The 18,233-nt window shown below is 41.5% G+C and overlaps 1 protein-coding gene across 10 annotated transcripts in view; it reads left to right on the top strand.

Moving 5' to 3' along the window:
- The first annotated feature begins 1,262 nt into the window (after nucleotides 1-1,262).
- The window catches only part of PCNX1 (pecanex 1), a 90,909-nt gene continuing 73,938 nt past the window's right edge, over nucleotides 1,263-18,233 (top strand). For 4 of the 10 annotated variants that reach the window (XM_051622505.1, XM_051622503.1, XM_051622502.1 and 1 more), the window contains exons 1-3: nucleotides 1,264-1,578; nucleotides 9,559-9,767; nucleotides 15,893-15,998. In XM_051622505.1, coding sequence (XP_051478465.1) covers nucleotides 1,426-1,578; nucleotides 9,559-9,767; nucleotides 15,893-15,998 — 468 coding nt within the window. In that variant the 5' untranslated portion in view covers nucleotides 1,264-1,425. Of the gene's footprint in view, nucleotides 1,579-9,558; nucleotides 9,768-11,507; nucleotides 11,565-15,892; nucleotides 15,999-18,233 lie in introns of those variants that run through there. The other 6 variants (XM_051622510.1, XM_051622509.1, XM_051622508.1 and 3 more) reach the window with 3 other exon arrangements.

Genomic DNA, 18,233 nt, shown 5'->3' with positions numbered 1-18,233 from the left:
GAGGGATGTTTATACTGGTGAGAGACAGCCATCATGGCTGGGTTTTTGTGTCCATCCTTTCTCCCTCCTTTCTCACTGGGGAAACAAAAAATAGATCATCTACATCTGCTTTGAGTCAGTCACTTCTGCCTTCTGGTTTTCCAAGAACAGCCAGATGCTGCCATTGGTTGGCTAACTGTCAGGGAGAAAAACACTGTGGAGCCTGTGGCATTAACGCAGCCTCTTGGAAACACCAACCCAAATGCATGCTCATCATGAGTCACGGCAGAGCACTCAGGTTATCTCATTCCTGCAATTCCTCCGCAGCAGAGATCCAGAAGGTGCTTTTACCCCATCTCATACCTGCTGGAGGGAGACAGTAACTTTGTTTTGGGACAGTCCCTATGTGAGATAATTTGGCCACCACAGGGACAGTATCATAGCATACCATCCTAGCTACTTTTTCCCGAATAAGATTGGAAAGCCTGGTAGTTTCATGAGGCATAATCAGCAATTACTCATTCATAGGGTTTAAAGGAGGCCTTTCCTTTCCGCTGCTTGACAGCACTCTCAAAATCCCTCACCTGTCCCCTTGTTTCTGTGACTTTTGGGATGAGCTTATCGAAGGGCAAAGGTTTAAAGGCTGGGACTTGATGAGAGCTGCTGACCTTCTGTGAAAATGCAGGAATGTGGAAGCTGGGCCTTACACCTGTGAGATACGCGTGGGGTACCCGTGGCGTGCGGTGCTGTGTTCTGCCCAAGTCTCAGCACTCCTGGCCTTGCATGTGCTGCAAGGAACGACAGAACGAGCCCCGCGGTGGGAGAGGCACTCAAGCATTTTTTGGTAAAATCCTATCTTGACCATGAATGTCAGGACTCCAAAGAATGTGAGGACAATGAACGTAGGTGATCTGGCTTTAAAGATCCGAAGCGTACCATGGGATGTTGTCCCCCTGCCCCGCGACAAGGTGACACTGTGCCTCGCCAGGAACAAGGCCCCGAGACGGGGGAAGGAAAACCCTTTGCGACGGCTGCAGCTCCCTCCGTTTCCCGGCCCCCAGGAGCCCGGCCCGGCCCGGCCCGGCCCGGCCCGCCGTGGGGACGGGGCGCAGGGGCCCGCTCAGCGACCTCCGCGCCGCCAGGGGGCGCCGCTGCCGGGCAGGGCGGCCGCGCGCAGGCGCAGTGGCTCGCGCCCCCGCCGCCCAGTCCCTCCCCGGCGGCAGAGCGCGGGGCGGGCGTCCCCTGCCGCAAGGGCTGCCGGTCTCTCGGCGGCGCGGGGGCGGGCGGCCGGCCCGGGGCCCGGACATAAGATGGCGGCGGCGTTGCTGGGGAGGCGGCGGCGGCGATTGCGGCCGTGCGGGCTGTTGCGGAGCGCGGGCGGCGCGCAGCTCTGCCCGGGCTCGCAGGGCGGATAGAGTGGGGCCGGCTCGGCGGAGCGGGGCCGCCATGGGCTCCCAGGTGCTGCAGATCCTGCGCCAGGGCGTGTGGGCGGCGCTGAGCGGCGGCTGGTACCAGGACCCGCACCAGGGCCCTGGGGTCAACGCGCTGCACCTCTACCTGTGGCTCTTCTTGCTCGGCTTCCCCTTCACTCTCTACATGGTGAGCGCGGGCCGTCGCCGCGCCCGGGGAAGCGGTGCTGGGCCGCGGGCGGGTGGGCCTGGCGGGGGAGCGCCCGCCTCAGCGGGGAGGCCTGGGCCGGGGCGGGGGGCCGGGCAGGGCCTCGGGGCCGTCGCACGCGCGCCCCCTGCCCGCGGCGCAGGCTGCCGGGCTGCCCCGGGAACGGGCGCCCCGGGGCCCGCTCGCCCGCGGCCTTGCGCTGTCGGCGCCCGTCGCTGCCAGCGGTGCCCCGCAGCGGGCCCGGCGGCTGCGGCCGGGGCGGGCTGTAGTGCGCCTGAGGTGGCGGCGTTTCGGAAGCAGGGATCTCGTACCGGGAAGGTGGAGGTGGGTGGGAGGGTCCTGGCGGGGCGCAGCAGGGCTTTAGTCGCTGGCACTTCGCCTCCGGTTTTTTGTTTACTTTCCTTCAAGACTGTGCATGACTCTACTAGCTTCCACTGCACTGGTACTCCAGGAAATGAGCAGTTTCTGTAGAAGCTGTCAGCTCTAGCCAGTATTGCTGGTTGCCAGCTCTACTGCTTTATCTTGAGACTTTTGAGACGGAGGGAGGGGTGTTTTTCGGGGTCCGTAGCCTAGAAGCTTACTTGGCCATAGTGTCGTGTGCTGGGCGGCAGCGTATCTGGGCTGTGTGCTATTGGCAAGAAGTTACTTCGATTTCTTGCTTGTGTCCAGACTTCAGTGTACTTGATTTTGGATAATTCCTGTTGAATGTATCTTTGTATCTGACACTTTAATCAAAGCTGTTAAAATACTAACCTTTAAACCTGGAAATTTTTTTGACATTCTTGATGTTTGGACTTTGAAACAAATACAGGAGAGGTAGAACCAGTTATGAGGAGAGGGTAGTTTCCTGTTGGCCAGTTCTTTTCGTTCTGTTTAAGTTGTGTGTAATTTATGGAACACTGATATTTCATGTCAGATTTCTCAGCAGAAAAGTGTCATAATACTGGGTGTGTTGCGACCAGTTTTGAGCATATGAGGTTGCATGTAATTTGCAAGTTTGCCAAGTCCAGATGCCATGATAACTATCTTGTGAAAAAATGTGAGTTAGAGCTTTTCCTCTAAGGTTTCATTCACTACCTGATGTATTTGCAGAGAGTGAGAACTCTGGGATCAGGCATTCGCTCTCTTAAAAAGCAATTTGTAAGATTTCAGTATGAGACACTTCATACTAAGAAATAGCTAATGTGGAAGAGGAGGTTACAGGCCTGTATGGGTAGTTTTTAATTCATACTACCGTGTCTTGGAAAAGGTAGCTCGAAGGCTTTTTGTTTGAAAATTTTAGACTGCTGGCAAGGAAACCGCAGGCTGAGACAAACTGCATTTAAAATCAAAATTTGTGTGACGACGGCTAGATAAAGCTTTCAACTAAGCAGATCCTCTCTATATAAACTGTGAATCTGTATCTATTTGGAGTTCTGCTGAGTATGGGAAGAGGAGAGTTGTTTTCCTCAAATGTAGTTGCTTGTTCTTCTTCGGTTGTTTTTTGTTTTGTTGTATTTTGTTTTTTAATAGAACTACTGCTCTTCTGCTTTGACAGAATAGTCTGTTTAATTAGTAATGCCTTGCTGAGAAAGCTGTTCATAAAGGTGTGGTGAGCTATATTCTGCATGTGCAGGAGACTTTGGAAGGGGGGCTGATTTGGGTTGTACGCGGGTCTTTTGACAACATATATATGTGGACCAGCATTTGAGAGGCTTGCTGCTCTTAAAGCAGCAGTTAAGCTTCAGTTGCCCATACTATGGGGTAAACTTCAGTCTTGCTTACACTTTTTCCTTTTCCTGTGCAAAGGGAAAAGACAGGCAAAAGCAAACTGCCTCACATTTTGTTGAGGTCAGAGAAATTCTCTTGCTTCATAGCTCTAGACAAGTTAAAGATGCAACAACAAGTGCCAGCTCCTCTGAGAGTAAGTAGGGAGATTAGTCACAAGTTAAAGCAGATTGAATCATATTTGGCTGTTTTCCCTCTTTCCACCCTCTGCAGTTTAAGTGTTGTCTAGACTTAAACTAAACAGGCAGAATCATGATGGTCATCTTAGCTATTTAGCATCTCTTAGGCTCTTTTTCAGAATAAAAAGCAGTAAATGTTGGATTACTGTTGGACATACATAAGTAAGCAGAGCTTGCTTAAAAAGTCTGAGGTAATTGTAATCTGAATTCTGAGCATGGCTTACTGGTGTGTAGGAGGGAGTTTCTAAGCTAGCTTCAAATGACTTGTTGCTGGCAGACAACCCTGTGTGTTTTAAAAACAAGGTATATAGAAAGACTTAAAATGCTGGCAGATTTTGTATTACTTATAAAACTTTCTCACATAAGGAATTCCAAGATCATAGTGTTGCTTTGATGCATTGGGGCTGCAATAACTCTAGTTATCCCTAAGTTGTTTTGTAGTGACAAAGGCAAAAGAATCCCCTAAGAATTTTGCTTGTAGCTGGCTCTTGAGACTGAATGCATTTTACAGTAAGCTGGTCACTTTTTTCAAGTGTTATTTAACCCCCAACAGGAATGGAACACTTAATCTCTTTTGGATATGGTAACTTAAATGCACTTTTTGCTGAAAGACTTGGTTTATTGCACACAGTGTTGCTAATCGTTCATCTGTTCATTCCTTCTATTGTTCCAGTATTTTCAGAATGGAATCTGATAATGGTTGTGATCCACAAATAATACCATAAATCTGTGTGTTTCTTTGCATGTGCATGCTGGTCCTGGTAGGGTTGGTGGGTTCAATGCATGGTGCAAACCAACTGAAGAAATTAGCAGTAGAATTCTACAAGTAGATTTTGGCTAGCCTTTCTTCCTTGGTCCTTCATCTGTGTTCTGAGTTTAAGCATGTAAGAGTGAGGTCTGTACACTGTGTGAATAGACAGATGTATATGCAGATGTGTCTATATTGCAGATCCAAATACTTTTTTCTCCTGTATTTGTACATTTAGCCTGTCCTTGTTGTAAGTGTGGCAAAAAAAGTGTAGAGAATGAAGGAATTCAGGTGTAGAGGAAGAGAAATGTCTGCTTGAGCGCAGCTGCTTGAGTCTCCTCTCTTGGATCTGTGGATTGGCAGCATGCATACAAAAATACTGCTTTCTAGACTAGTTAAATCTATCCTTTTAGGATATTTGTATTCAGTAACAGACTCAACTGTGCTTGTTGATCTGCATATCTGTTGTAAGAGCTTATCCTTGTTTTTACTCTAAACTAAACCTGAAGTTGGGAGGAAAAAATGGGTGACAGTATGGCAAAACCGTCCAACTTGGTTGTAAAATATACTGGTAGAGTGGGAAAAAATACCCTAAATACAGAGGCCAGTGTTATGCATCAGTGTTGCAAGGGGGAGAGGAAGAGAGGAGGCTGCCAAAGCACTTCCCCTAGTCGGAATGCTGTTTCAGCCCCACCATGTGCGCAGGAGGGGGTGAAGTCTTGGCTCCAGCACTTGGGGAACTTTGCCAGTGACTGAAGAGGAGCCAGGACTGTACCTTGCTTGGGGTGATGGGCTTGTGTGTGCCTACAGGACTTGTCTGTCAAAGTCAAGTTCATTTAGACAACAGTTCACTTAATAGGAACTTGATTTCCTGACTTGTGTACATAGTTAAAGAAGTAGGTCATAGAAGTGTAGCTTCATGTGAAAGTCTTTTTCCAGTGAAGTTCCTGAAATAGGTACAGTTTCTTAAACTAAGAGTTTAAAGTACTGGAAGTTGAATGTATGATGAGAATCTAGCTTCTTGGCTGCTCAAGTTTCATTTCTACACCTTGAAGTTTCATTCAAAAACTAAGTAATTGTAACTTAACGTGCTTCCTAATAAGAGTTCCTAGCTCCTCATACACAAAAAATGTGTATGTGACAAAACTATATCTGCCAGCCATTTCTTGATCTTGCCTCTTCTCCAGCATGAGTATTTCTATAAAATAGGGGCCTGAAAGTGCTTGAACTTGAAAGCATTTTACAAGACAACTCTTATTGTTGTTTGATTGATACAACTTTTATGTAAGGACTTGCAGACTGATTTGGGTTGGGAGACTTTCCTATGGGTGGTCTCAAGAGGTGACACCTATGTTTCTCTTTTTAAAAAGGATCGGGAAACTTTATTGCATCTGTAGTGTCTAACTAAAGCTAGATGTGATTATGCAAGATCCATGTAGTCTTGGTTTCTTTGCAGGTGTGCAGCATAGCCTGTGATCAGTTAAATTCCCTCTGGTTCCTGACACAATTTGAAATGTTGACTCAAGACAGTGACCTTTGTAGTTCAAATGGAAATATTTTTAGTTCCGTAACTAGTGGTCTGAGGTTTCTTTTCTGTCCTAGGTTCACCACAGACATCTAGGTGTGCTTAAAGCTTTATCTACCTACTCTTTAATAAAAGGTGTCCTGTGGTACAGCTGAACTGACCTAACAGCCAGCAGCTTCCAGAAGGGACAGTCACACTCTTCAGCTGTGCATTCCTGCATCTTACCTTTGTCTGCGTTTATAGTATGGATTTCATGAGTTGCCTTGAAAGGTTTAAATTTGGAAAGTAACTCCTAAGGGACAGGTGGTGGAAAATCAGTGTCCTTCCCCTCCCCCTCCATCTTTGAGAGTACTACTTAACTTCCCTTTAACATTTAGGGAAATAGATTCAGCTAGGAATTTATCTAATGATTGTGTTTGTTCAGCAATTAGATGACTGAAGTTTTCAACAGAATGTAATTACAGCAAGCAGGTTTTGTATGGTCATGTCTTGCTCTTTCTCTCCTACATGAGCTTCAGTTGTGACTACTGCTGTTCAGTGTATGTTTAATGAAAATAACTAGAGATGTGCAGTAAAATGGGATGTTCTCTGAAATGCTGTTTCAGCTACATACTTGTAGCTGGCTGGTGTCTGCTAACAAGCTCTAACCTGAGGTTTTTAGTCTACTGTGTTCAATAAAAATGCTTTAGTACTTGTGAAAAGAACTGAAATGGGATCTAGTTGCAAATTTGTAGGACTTAAATTTGTATTTGGATCTTGAAGATGGTATTGTGTAGGATGCTCAGTTATGCTGTTAGACATCTGTCTCTCCTCAAATGTGGTAAATGTCAAGCACAGTTTAAGTACTATTCTCACTTGAACTTGCCTTGGCTTGTGCAGAGAAGACCCCAAATGGAAGTTCAGTGCTTCCAAGTTTGGCAAAGAAAAACAGACAAGACACCAGCGGTTTATGTTAGGTTGCAGTAACTCTTAAAGCTGGAATGCAGATGAGTTGCTGGTACCATGGGTAGCACTGCTGTGCCACAGTATGAAATTTACAAAGGGTGATCAGACAGCAGAGTATGCAAAACAGAGAATATGCCCTATCCAGAGAGGAGTAACTACTAATGAATATGAAGAAAGAAAAGGAGTGAGTTAAATCATTTTTAGCTTTTTGCAATTCTGTGGAAACAAGATGTGAGGAAAAAGCACCCTTTAATTCTTTATTTGGTTTGCTGCAAGATACATGAGTTTTGCCTTTTCCCCCATTATTTCTCAATGCTTTTCTTTGCAGAAGATGATGTGTAGATTTTGCATTCCAGAAGATAAACTGGATGCACTGTGTGGCATCGTGGCTGCTGGAGGGAAGGAGAGAAATTGAAGAGCTTTTCCAGATAGAAAATCATAAACATGTCTTTTATAGACTAACTAGCTTTTGTCATCTAGTGTTAAAGTGACAATTCTGGTAATGGCTCCTGAACACTAGGTGGTCGTAAAGGATAGGGTAGTTGACCTTGTGTTTGTGATTGGGTAGCAGACTGCTTAGCAGGTACAGGAAGCTCATAGTTTTACCAAAGATTAAGGGCTTGGCTTGCCTGGAGGGAGCTAGCTCTCTGAAGTTCTTGGAAGTGGAAACACTGAATTTCTTGAGGAAACTCCCCTAGCATTGCTTCAGAGGTTGTATGGGTGCCATTAGCATCATTGTGACTCCTGTTTGCTTACTGATGCTGGTTTTAAAATAGTTTTGTTTCCTTTTTCTCCACCTGGGATGGTGCTTGGTAAGTGAATCTCCTTATCCATTAGGGTCTTGTCCAGGTCAGCATGCAAAATCTTAGTTAACATACCTCGGCTTAGTTTGCCTGTCCTACTTCGAGTGCTGTATTAGGTGTTGACTTAACTAGTTTTGGAGGAAAAGCTACATTAAACCTGATCTCTTTAAGAAAAGAATCCTAATAAGTAACCTGTGTACTTATTGATTCCAGACTCAATTATTTATACTCGTTTGGCTTATAAATGTTATATTGATTATTTGTTTTTGCTTACTGACAGAAGGCGAGCAGCCAGATTAAGGATTTGTTTTGCTCTGAAGTAAACAGTCAGCACAATATTTAGATATGTTTATTTTTCTGTCTTCTTTTTTAGTACAGTATTTAGTATTTGGAGATCTCTTCAGACATTGTTATTTTTAAACTTACGGCTTAAATTGTGTGATGAGCACTGCCAGCTCTTCTAGGACTAATAAGCTTTTGAATATGTAGAAATATTAATGTTATAATCAGATGTCTTTTAAGTGACTAAAACTAGCTTTAAGTGCAAACTAGAACTGTCTTGTTCTCCAATCACGTTCCTTTTCTGATAGGGCTCTGATAACCATAAAGACTCTTTTGCAGTGGTCTGCATAGGGAGGGAGACTAGGTGTACAAAACAGGCTGGAATTCTTGAATTCTCCTTAGGCTAAGAGGTCTAAAAGCAGTTAATTTGTTCTTCTCATCTAGTAAATTAATGTTTATGCTGGGAGACAAATGTTGTTTAATCTGATTGTCATATGTTTCTGTCTTATATGTATCTGAATTTTATATCAAACTACCATCAGTGGGTTAAAGAATGGTGATGCAGCAAGATATTTGAGAGCATGGGGTTTTGTTGCTTTTGTAAGGAAAGTGGTCTATTTGTAGAAGATAACCAGGAGTTAATATCTCATTTTGTTTAGTGATTGCCTAGGGAAATGGAAAAATTATGAATCTGAATAAAAGGTGAATTAGAAACCTTGAATTGAAATCTGAACCTTAACTAGTTTGACTAGTGCTCTGAACACTTTTTAGAAATAGTTATTAGGCCTCACTTAATGCCTGTTGCGGAAGTGATTGATTTGCAAAATCCTCATGGGCCTCAGCAAAAGTTGCTTGAGAAGTCTTAACTCTCGAGTAGAATTTCAAAAGTTGAATTCAGGACTGAGCTTTTTCATGTGGCTTCTGACCACATGCTGAAAAATTCTCTATAGGGCATCTGTGTTGGCTGCCTTTCCATGGGCCTGTAATGGTCTAGCATAAACAGCTTGTGGTCTTGCAGGTTATTGTGGAATACTGCTCAAATGTGTGAGCCACAAACATAAATTGTCTTTTTTTATGTAGGTAGGGAAAATTTTGGCTTTTTGGACTGATCAGTATCTTACTCTGCAAGAGTAGCTGCTGGAAGTGACGAGCTAAGTCAAAACACCTATGTTGGGTTGTTGAGCAGGCTTTCTCTGTTGTCCACCATGCTGTCAGACTTGCATCTTTTTTTCCAAAATGGACTTTGTGCTGTGTAGTAGCCCTGAAATAGGTCATACCCTGTGCTTGATTTAGTTTTCAGGTTGTCTAAAATCTTCTCATCCTTTTTTATTCACAACAGCTAACAAAAAGTACTGAGTTTGAGATACAAAATCGTGCTAGCTCTAGGTTTTCTAGTCTAGGTCTTACATTCCAATAGCCTAGAAAAAAAGAATAAGAGTTGAATGTGGTTTTCAGGCTCTGCTGATAGGTCCACTTAGCATAGTGCTGTCATGCTTTAGTATCTTGTAGTCCAACTGTTCCTTTTTCTATGTTGCTAGACTTCTAACAATGCCCACACAAAGTTTGACCGTAGGGGATTTGTTTTCAAACCCTCACTTCAGTATGATCAATATTTTATGTATGAAAGAAACTGTTTAAACTCTAGATTGTTATTTATTCTTGGGGATGTTTGACCCTGTGCTCATTTAACTTTTTCTTGCTCTCTTTTGATAGGCCCTTCCTTCTTCCATGATGATAGTAGCTGTCTACTGCCCAGTGATAGCAGCTCTCTTTATCATTTTGAAGATGGTGAATTACCGTTTGCACAGGGCACTGGATGAGGGAGAAATTGTGGAGAGGAACGCCAGTGAGCATATGGACAGAGGTGCAAAAACAGAACAAAGCAATGCTTCGACCAAGAGGAAAGACAGCAATGGGCCCAGGTAAGGTGTCTGAAGATGTTTGTGTACTGCTTCAGGTGATAAACAGTCCTGTCTTGGTCAGATGTGGAACTGGAATGATGGTTGAAATAAAAAATGAGTAATAGAGATACAGACTACTGTAGTCCTGAAAGACCATTAAGTCTGGTCTTTAAAAGCAGACTTATTTATGTATTAGATTTGAAATGATGGATTTATGTTAAATTTCCTGGTTCCTCCCCCAGAGGAGTTCCAGAACAATATTTAAATGTTGGAAGCACTGAAACAATAGCGTGGAAAATATGTGCTGATTAGGTCACTAAATACTTAATGAACAAAATCAGTACAAGTAATCTTATTTCAGCAGTAGACTTAGTTTTAAAAATCCAGCCGTCAAAGACCATGTACTACATTCTAAGCCCTTTATCACTAAAAGGAATATCTGATAGGGTTTCAATTGGCTTAGTTTTGCAAAAGCAGGAGTCGGGTGCTATTCTTGACATCACTCATAGCCATAGTTCAGAAGAATACTGTCTTGTGAATTTGAAAATTCTGGAATTGCTCATCTTGGTAATGAAGACAAAAATTCTTAAGTACGGTCAATAGGAAGTGATTCTTATCCACAGATCATCTTTGCTGTTGCCAGCATCAAAAAACCCAGAGGTTTTCCTCCTCTGACCAGACTATTTGTAGAAAGAAGAAAATATGACTCATCAACAAGGCCAGCCTAGCCAGTCTGATCAGTCTGTGGATGTGTTACGAGCTCCATTATCAAAGCTTCTGCCTGGCTCCAGATAATTGAGGCCATCTTCCTAGTTCGACTGCATTAAATAGATCAGCCTTGAGTTGTTAGATTTTGTAGAAGACCTCTTGCCTGTGAGTTTCTGGTACTAGTAGCCATGAATAGTTTTCAAAGTGAGGCAATTAGTGTGTTGTCCTGATTCTTAAAAGATGGTATGTGTTTTATTTTAAAAAAAGGAAACCATGAAACTTTCACATAGAAACACGTGCTATAAGGGAATCCAGTTGAAAGAAGCCTCTTAAGTCTGTTTATTGGAATGCTTAAAGAAAGGAAGCATTAAAATGATGCTCTTTAAAATTCTCAGCTTGGAAGTAAATGGACTTCATTGTGCATATGGGGTAGCTTCTCATGAGATGGGTCTTAAGTTCTTAGGTATCTGCACTTGGCTTAGGGAGTGTATTGTTATAAAAAACGGTGTCTTGGGTTCCTTTGAAGTTGACATACAGTAACTCTTTGTATCAATCTTTTATAACCTGACCCTTTTTCCATGTTGTGTTTGGTAACTGAAGCTGTTTGTTTTAATTGTAACTCCATTTAGACTCCTTACTAAAACTGTATTGAGCTTTTTTGGCAGGTTGCTCACCTAAGTGTATATTAATGCCTATTCTGTTTAATAAAGTTCATGAGAGTAAACTAGTGGTCTGTTCTGTTTCAGTACAACCTTGCTAACACATATATTAGCTGTGATCCTCAGTGGTTTTGGGTTTTTTTTTCTTTTTTAAGCCATGTAGCTTTGCTTCCAAAACAGTAGCCAAGACTTGACAAAGGACTTCTTTCTGCTAGTATTGTGAATTCTGGATGTTAAAGAAATTCTGCTTTGTCTAAGGAGCAGTTGACATGGGACAAGTTACTACATTATAAGCATTTGTGAGCTCAGAAGTAGAGGTTAGTTTGATGCTGTGTGTCCTGCTTGCCAACTAAAGTTGCATTAACTTTTATATGATCCTTGTTCCCACTTTCAGGTCTCTTAACTAGAACTGGGAACAAGGTCAATGCAGAAATTACGGAGTTACTTTTTGGTAAGTGGGATGTACAGTATATACTAATCTTTGCCTGGAAGCCTGGAAGAACTCTGGGATAACATTCAAGACAGAGAGGATGTAGAATGAGTGTTTAATATTGAGCCTTCAATAGTTAAGTAGTAAATATTGAGCCTTCTTAGTAAGTTAAATCGGAACACTAATAAAAAAAACCTGTGTCAAAAGAAGGTGTGTATGTAGGGCTTTCTTTGACTTTTTTTTAATACTCTCCTAGCATAAGATGCCTATAGGGGAGATTTAAGCAGATGTACTACATTAAATATTTGCATAATCAAAGTCAGTCTCATTTCTGAAGCAAGCAATGGGGATTATGAATACGGCTGCTTTCTTTTGTTCATGACTACCATGATAGTATCAGAGTATGATAAAGCATTAACCTGGTGCCACTGCTGTTGCTGATCTCCACTGGCATAGAGGTGCTGTAATCGTGATGCTGTGTGAATTTCACATGTACTTCTACAAAATAAACTGATAACAGGAGAATGTAGTTTCCTAATTTGTTGCATCTTCGAGTTACCTACAGTTTACTTAAACCTATGAGCAAGATAAATGAATTAATACTCTCTATAACTCATGCCCTGCCTTTGTTACTACTTCTCCTTGCAGTTTTTTGTTCTTGAGCTTGGAGTTTTTACCTCTTGACTCCAATTAATGATTCAAGCTTTGCAGACTCACAGAAGGGTTGGGGTTGGAAGGCACCCCTGAAGGTCATCTAGTCCAACCCTCCTGCTAGAGCAGGATTGCCTACAGTAGATCACAGAGGAACATGTCCTGGCAAGTTCTGGATGTCTCCAGAGAAGGAGACTCCACAACCTCTCTGGGCAGCCTGTTTCAGTGCTTTGTTACTGTCATAGTAACTAAGCTTTTCATTATGTTTAGCTTGAACCTCCTATGCTTTAACTTGCACCCACTGCCTCTTGTCCTGTTACTGGACACTACAGAAAAGAGACTGGCCCCATCATCCAAACACCCACCCTTTAGATATTTATAAGTGTTAATGAGATTCCCCCCACCTCGGTCTCCTCCAGGCTAAATAGACCCAGCTCTCTCAGCCTTTCCTCAAAGGGCAGATGCTCTAATAATCTTTGTGGCCCTGCACTGGACTCTTTCCAGTAGTTCCTTATCCTTCATGAACTGAGGAGCCCAAAATTGGTCACACTACTACAGATGTGGACTCACTAGGGCAGAAGAGAGGGGGAGGATAACCTCCTTTGACCTACTGGCCACACTCTTCTTAATGTACCTCAGGATGCCATTGGCCTTCTTGGCTGCAAAGGCACATTGTTGGCTCTTGGTCAGCCTATTGTTCACCAGGACCCCAAGGTTCTTTTCCCCAGAGCTGCTCTCCAGCAGGCCAGCCCTCAACCTGTACAGATACATGGGGTTGTTCCCAGATGCAGTACTTTACTCTTGCCCTTGTTGAATTTTGTTTTCTCTCTTTCTTTAAATAAGTCTTATTTTATTACTTGAAATCATTATGGTCTAGCATTTGCAGTACGTGCTGTGGCCCTTCTGTGTTTTGAGAGCAGCCTCGTGACTAGTTAACCCTGCTATCTTAGTTGGACATTAGGAACAGAAGATGGTGCTCAAAAGAAAACACTAAAACTCTGCCTTGTCCTGAAGTAAAAGTTGCTCATTCCAACTTCTCTCTGGAAGTTCTAGTCTGAATTTCTGATCTCTTCAGTCAATCAGCCTAATTCAGGTTTTAAACATCTGAGTTCATGTAGACTTAAAGCCTCTGCAGACTCTTGTTAGTTTCTGACAGTCTGCAATGTAGCTGCAGACAGTAATTTTAGATTGTAGTGTTACTAATTATTAGAAATACTAGTTTTAATTTGGTTTGCACAATCTCTGCTTCTTCCACAGCAATTTCCATTGCAGGTGATTGGACATAATTGATTAAGTCTTCTCAATTTGTGTAGTAACTTGAGGTTTTTAGCTTGCAAACAGAAAAGTGTAGCACTTGCTTTAAGGTATGAAGTCTGTAAACTCTAAGAAACTGATTGTAGTGCTTAATAGCAGAAAGGAATGGCCACAACGCTAGCAGAAAGTAGATCTTAAAGGCTTCTACATACTGTTGTACTCCAGATCCTTATGCTTACAATTGTTAATCCTAGAAATTGGTACTTCCTGCTTGTTCCTGCAGACTTTATTGTTGTCTGCTAGTAGCTTTTGTTAATCTGTTAGTTTGTGTGTGCAGTCACACAATATAGGAGCCGTGAGTAGAGTGGTGGTGTCAGGTTGTATTGTTGCTTGTGCTGGTATCTTTTGGTTCACTTTTGGACAAAATGGCCTCATTCTCCCACCCTGGCTAACTACCCAATTCTATGCATGACAGCTTATTCACATCGACTTATTTTTCTACCCCATAGGACGTACTTTAACCACATGCAGTGTTTCTGAATGAATTATTCAAACAGGAAAGCTTTTTAATCTCTTTGTTAAAGGTATTCTTTGTTATATCTTTGGTTGTCATCATAATGTACGCTGAACTTGAACATCAAGTGAGAATTTTTCAGTTTAAACTTCATGTTATGTCTTTATGTGTTTCTTAAAAATGCTTATATGAGGAATACTTGGCCTAAAGGTGGTGAAAATTGTTGAAGCTGAATTCTGTCTATATTTTTCCTTATCTGGATTTGCGTTAGCATAATTGATAATACAGGCTCTGTAAGCAGCCATCAGTAAGAGCATGCTTTAAGAACATGCTTTAAGAGTATGCTCATATCTCACTGCTGATCTGTATCAAAATAGTAGCTTTTCACTTCTTTATTCAATTTACTGCAGTCTGACCATAATTGTTCTGTGAACTCATGGCTGGTTGTCTCTTAAGTTAACTTGTTTTTATTGAAGTAATACTCCTAACTTCATACCTTCTTTTTTTTTGTCATTTCTTTGATCTAGGAAGGTTCAGGGGCCTCTTGTATGATCTAGAATGGTTACCAGGGTTGTACTTATACACCTCTCTGAGGAGACAACAGCTTGAAATGTCATGTTGCATATGAATCATGTTTCAGGTCCTTTAGGCTGCAGTTTGTTTATCGTATTCTAGATTGATGTCCATATATTAACAAAAATTATTTGGTGTTGGTTTTATTGCATGAGACTTCTCTAGGAGACAAGCTGTCTATTCAGTAAGTGTTACAGAGCTTTTGTCTGTTTCTGTCCCCTTCTCCAGAGGGGCTTCATCTTTAGTTTCTTTAGTCCAGCTGAAGAAGGGTTGCCTGTATATTCTTTCTCCAGCAAAACGCAGGAGTGGACTTGGCACAGCTCTGAATCATTGGTTGTTGGGAGGTAGCTGTTTATCTTTGGGAAGGAGCAGGGAGTGTCAGTGTCAATTTACTCTGGAGTCACTTCTGTTCAGAAGTCTCTTGGATCAAGTAGGTTGAAGAGAATTGTGTTGAGAGAGGGAAAAGGATGCCTCAACTTCTCCCTCTTTGCAATTAACAAACAGTGCTAGGTTAGATTCTTGAGTTGTAGTCCCCAACTCATTTCACACCCTAATGGACACACCTAACTTGCTTTTGTTTCATAAATGCCTGCCTCTTGACGAGGTGAATTATGTTGAATTATATTTTCGTGATGTTGATCTAGAAAATACTTTCAAACCAATACTTACTAATCCTGAACTGGTGAAATTGTTAGGATGTAATAATGTATATGTAGTACCTCAAAACATTTCTTGCTAGGGCCCGCAAATCGTCTGAAGGTAGGTTTAATTTCTGGTAGAAAGAATGGTTTGCATCCCTGGGAGAAATACTATGTCCCTGCCTTCCAGTTGCTTTTACTGACAGTGTATGGCTTTCTTGGTTAACCCATCCTTACTTTTGCTCCTAGATTCAGTTTAAGGAAAAGATCTGGATAACTGCAGCTGCCTTCAGTCTAAGTCCTTTTGTTGCTCTTTGAGAGAGTTCTGTTTAGTACTTTTTCTATTGATTGATTTCTGGGTATTATAGTTGAACAGATGATCCAGAAGTTATGTGTGTATATGTACAGAGAGAATTTCGTATGACAGCATTTCAAAATGTCCTGTAGATCCTAAGTCATCATGGTTTTTGTTGGCTGATAACAGTGGACTTTACAATGCAGCAGCTTCTGTGGCAGTATATGAGGTGCTCCAGCTCTGAGCTTCCTGCTTCAAATAGGCAGAATTCATCTGAGATACTGGGCTATATTCAAGCCCTTGATATTTGGAAAAAGAAAAATTGAATTGAATCTGCATACAGCAAAGGCAGACAAACTTCTGTTTAATTGGTGGGCTAATGTTTTGGTTTTGGTTTTTTCCCTCTTTTTTATGTTTCTCCCAGTGACCCTGGTGGAGGGATTGAGATGTCAGAATTCATACGAGAAGCAACTCCCCCTGTTGGCTGTAGTTCACGCAATTCTTATGCTGGGATAGATCCAAATAATCAGGTAAGAATTAAAGCTACTTGTAGTTGTTGCTTTAGTACTGCTGGCTTTTTAATCTCTAGAATAATCTTAGATTTTTTTTTCTTCTTAATATTTTATGTTTTACCTTTTTTAAATAGTATTAAGATAAACAACTTACATTTCTGTATTTTTTACCTGCTTTATCAGGTTGGAATTGCACTCCCAGATGCAGAGCTTTTGTCCATCCCATCTTGTGTTCATTTTAGAAATGTCTGGATTTTATAAGGCAACCTACTGTCCCACCAGAAAGTATTCCCTTTTGGTCAGTTAGCTTTCTTCTGATTTAGTAATCAAAATTACTCAGAACATGGTTGATTACTGAGACACATTGTGGTGGGCTTCCCTCTTCCTTTTCGCAGCAGTGAGCTGTTAAATTGTTAGATAGCTCAAGCTGGGACTTCATCCTTATGTTCTAACTTTTGTTTTCCTCACTTACTTCTGTTTAGTTTGTAATTTAGATGCTTAATTGGTAAACTTCAGTTGTGCTGAATTTGAGGAAGGTTCTGTTAAGTCATCTTAGAACTTATCCACTGCTGATTATCTCTTGCAATGCTATATGACTTTCTGAAAGTTACTGTTCCTGATAGTTTAGTCAGTCTGCAGTCAAAAATTTGTTAAAGTACAAAGCAAAGCAAACTAGTAGGAACGGAAAGACTAAAATTGTATTTTTTTTTAATGAAAAAGTGAATTCTTCACTATTTTGACACTTCCAACAGGGGTGGGAAGAAAGCAGTAAATACAGGCTGCTGAAGAATTTGGCTTTATTAGATTTATTATTTCTTTATTAGATTCTAATGCAACTTCATGTTGCTCTAGTTACGTTGTAATTTCTCTGAGGAAGTTGTTCTGTTTCCTTATTATATCTGCTAGATTTATGCATTCAGTGTGGTATATGTGTTTCCTTCTATTTGGCTTGTAACGTTTAGCCAGTTGTGGCATCTTTTACCAGCTCTTTATGAGGATAAGTAGGTTGACTGGCTGGACTATAAGGCTATGCTGACAACAAGCTACACAGAATTATGTTAAAGATACAGAGCCTATTGAATGAAGTGGAAATCCTTGGTGTGGTATTACAATATCAAGGTTGTTCTAATTAGCTCTCTGAGCAGGCAGTATGTGATGTAGTGCAGTGTTCAATTAACATTGGTGTTTTATCTGAATAATACTCTTGTTATACAGCATTGATAAATAAAGAGATTTTCTCCTTGGAAGAGAGTAGGTATTTGGTAGCATTTAAAGGAATAGGAAGCAATAGTCCATGTAGGAACAGAAGGAGGCTGAGGATGGTGTTTCTTTTACTGGTCTTTGGGGAGAAAAAAGTGTTCCATTCTCACAGAATATGAGAATCTATTTTAATGTTAAAGCATGTGAAGAAAAGCTCTGTGTTTTCTCCTGTGTTCTTTAATGCTGACACTCGTAACACAGATAAAGCTACTGTAAACAGAAGTACAGCATTTGAAAAGTGTTTATGCAGATAAAATTAGGGCTCACTAGTCCCTGGTGGTTGAATCAAAAGGGTTTATGAACTGTAGGAATTCTCCTTTTTTTTGGTGTGAAACAGCTTTCCCATACTGGTGCATTTGCATTCAGCTACATCATTCAGTAAGGCATGTTACTGAAGGCAAGAAAAAAAATTTGTAATATGACAAAATGACCAACTAAAAGTGTGCAGGGCAGTGTAGTGAAGAAAATGGATTAAACAAGCCCCGGCTGCTTTTTTGTATTACATGTAGCAAAGCCATTTTTCTTCTGTCATGTGGCTGAATAAAATCTGCACAAATCTTCACATCTTTAATTTGCTGTGCTTACAGAGAATTAGTAGAAATACGGTCTCTTCTCCCCAGCATCATCTGAACTAGGGATTTTTGAAAAATGGCAACCCAATAAGTATACAGTATAATTTTTATGTAACTTGGGTTCAGATTTTGCCTTTGAGTGCTCTTCTTCTGTCTTATTTCTGAGTCGTTTAATTATTTGGCATGTTCATTTTGGTGTGCTATTCAGAGTTTTTTGGGAGAGGTAGTATTAGAAATGTTATTCAAGGAAAGACTAAGTTCTCTTTAGAACCTCTTCAAAATAACTTGCTGCAGATTACAAGGCGAATGTAGAAAGACAGGCTGCATACCTAAATGGTTATCAGGAACGAGGGGGAGGAACAATAGACAGTAAAATTATCAGGTTAAGTTGATCTAAGCTTATTCAGCTGCCAGCAGGGAT

The sequence above is a fragment of the Apus apus genome, chromosome 5 (assembly GCF_020740795.1).
Source record: "Apus apus isolate bApuApu2 chromosome 5, bApuApu2.pri.cur, whole genome shotgun sequence".
Taxonomy (NCBI): domain Eukaryota; kingdom Metazoa; phylum Chordata; class Aves; order Apodiformes; family Apodidae; genus Apus; species Apus apus.
The sequence above is the reverse complement of the archived record's forward strand: the minus strand, read 5'-3'. Positions and strand labels throughout refer to the sequence as shown.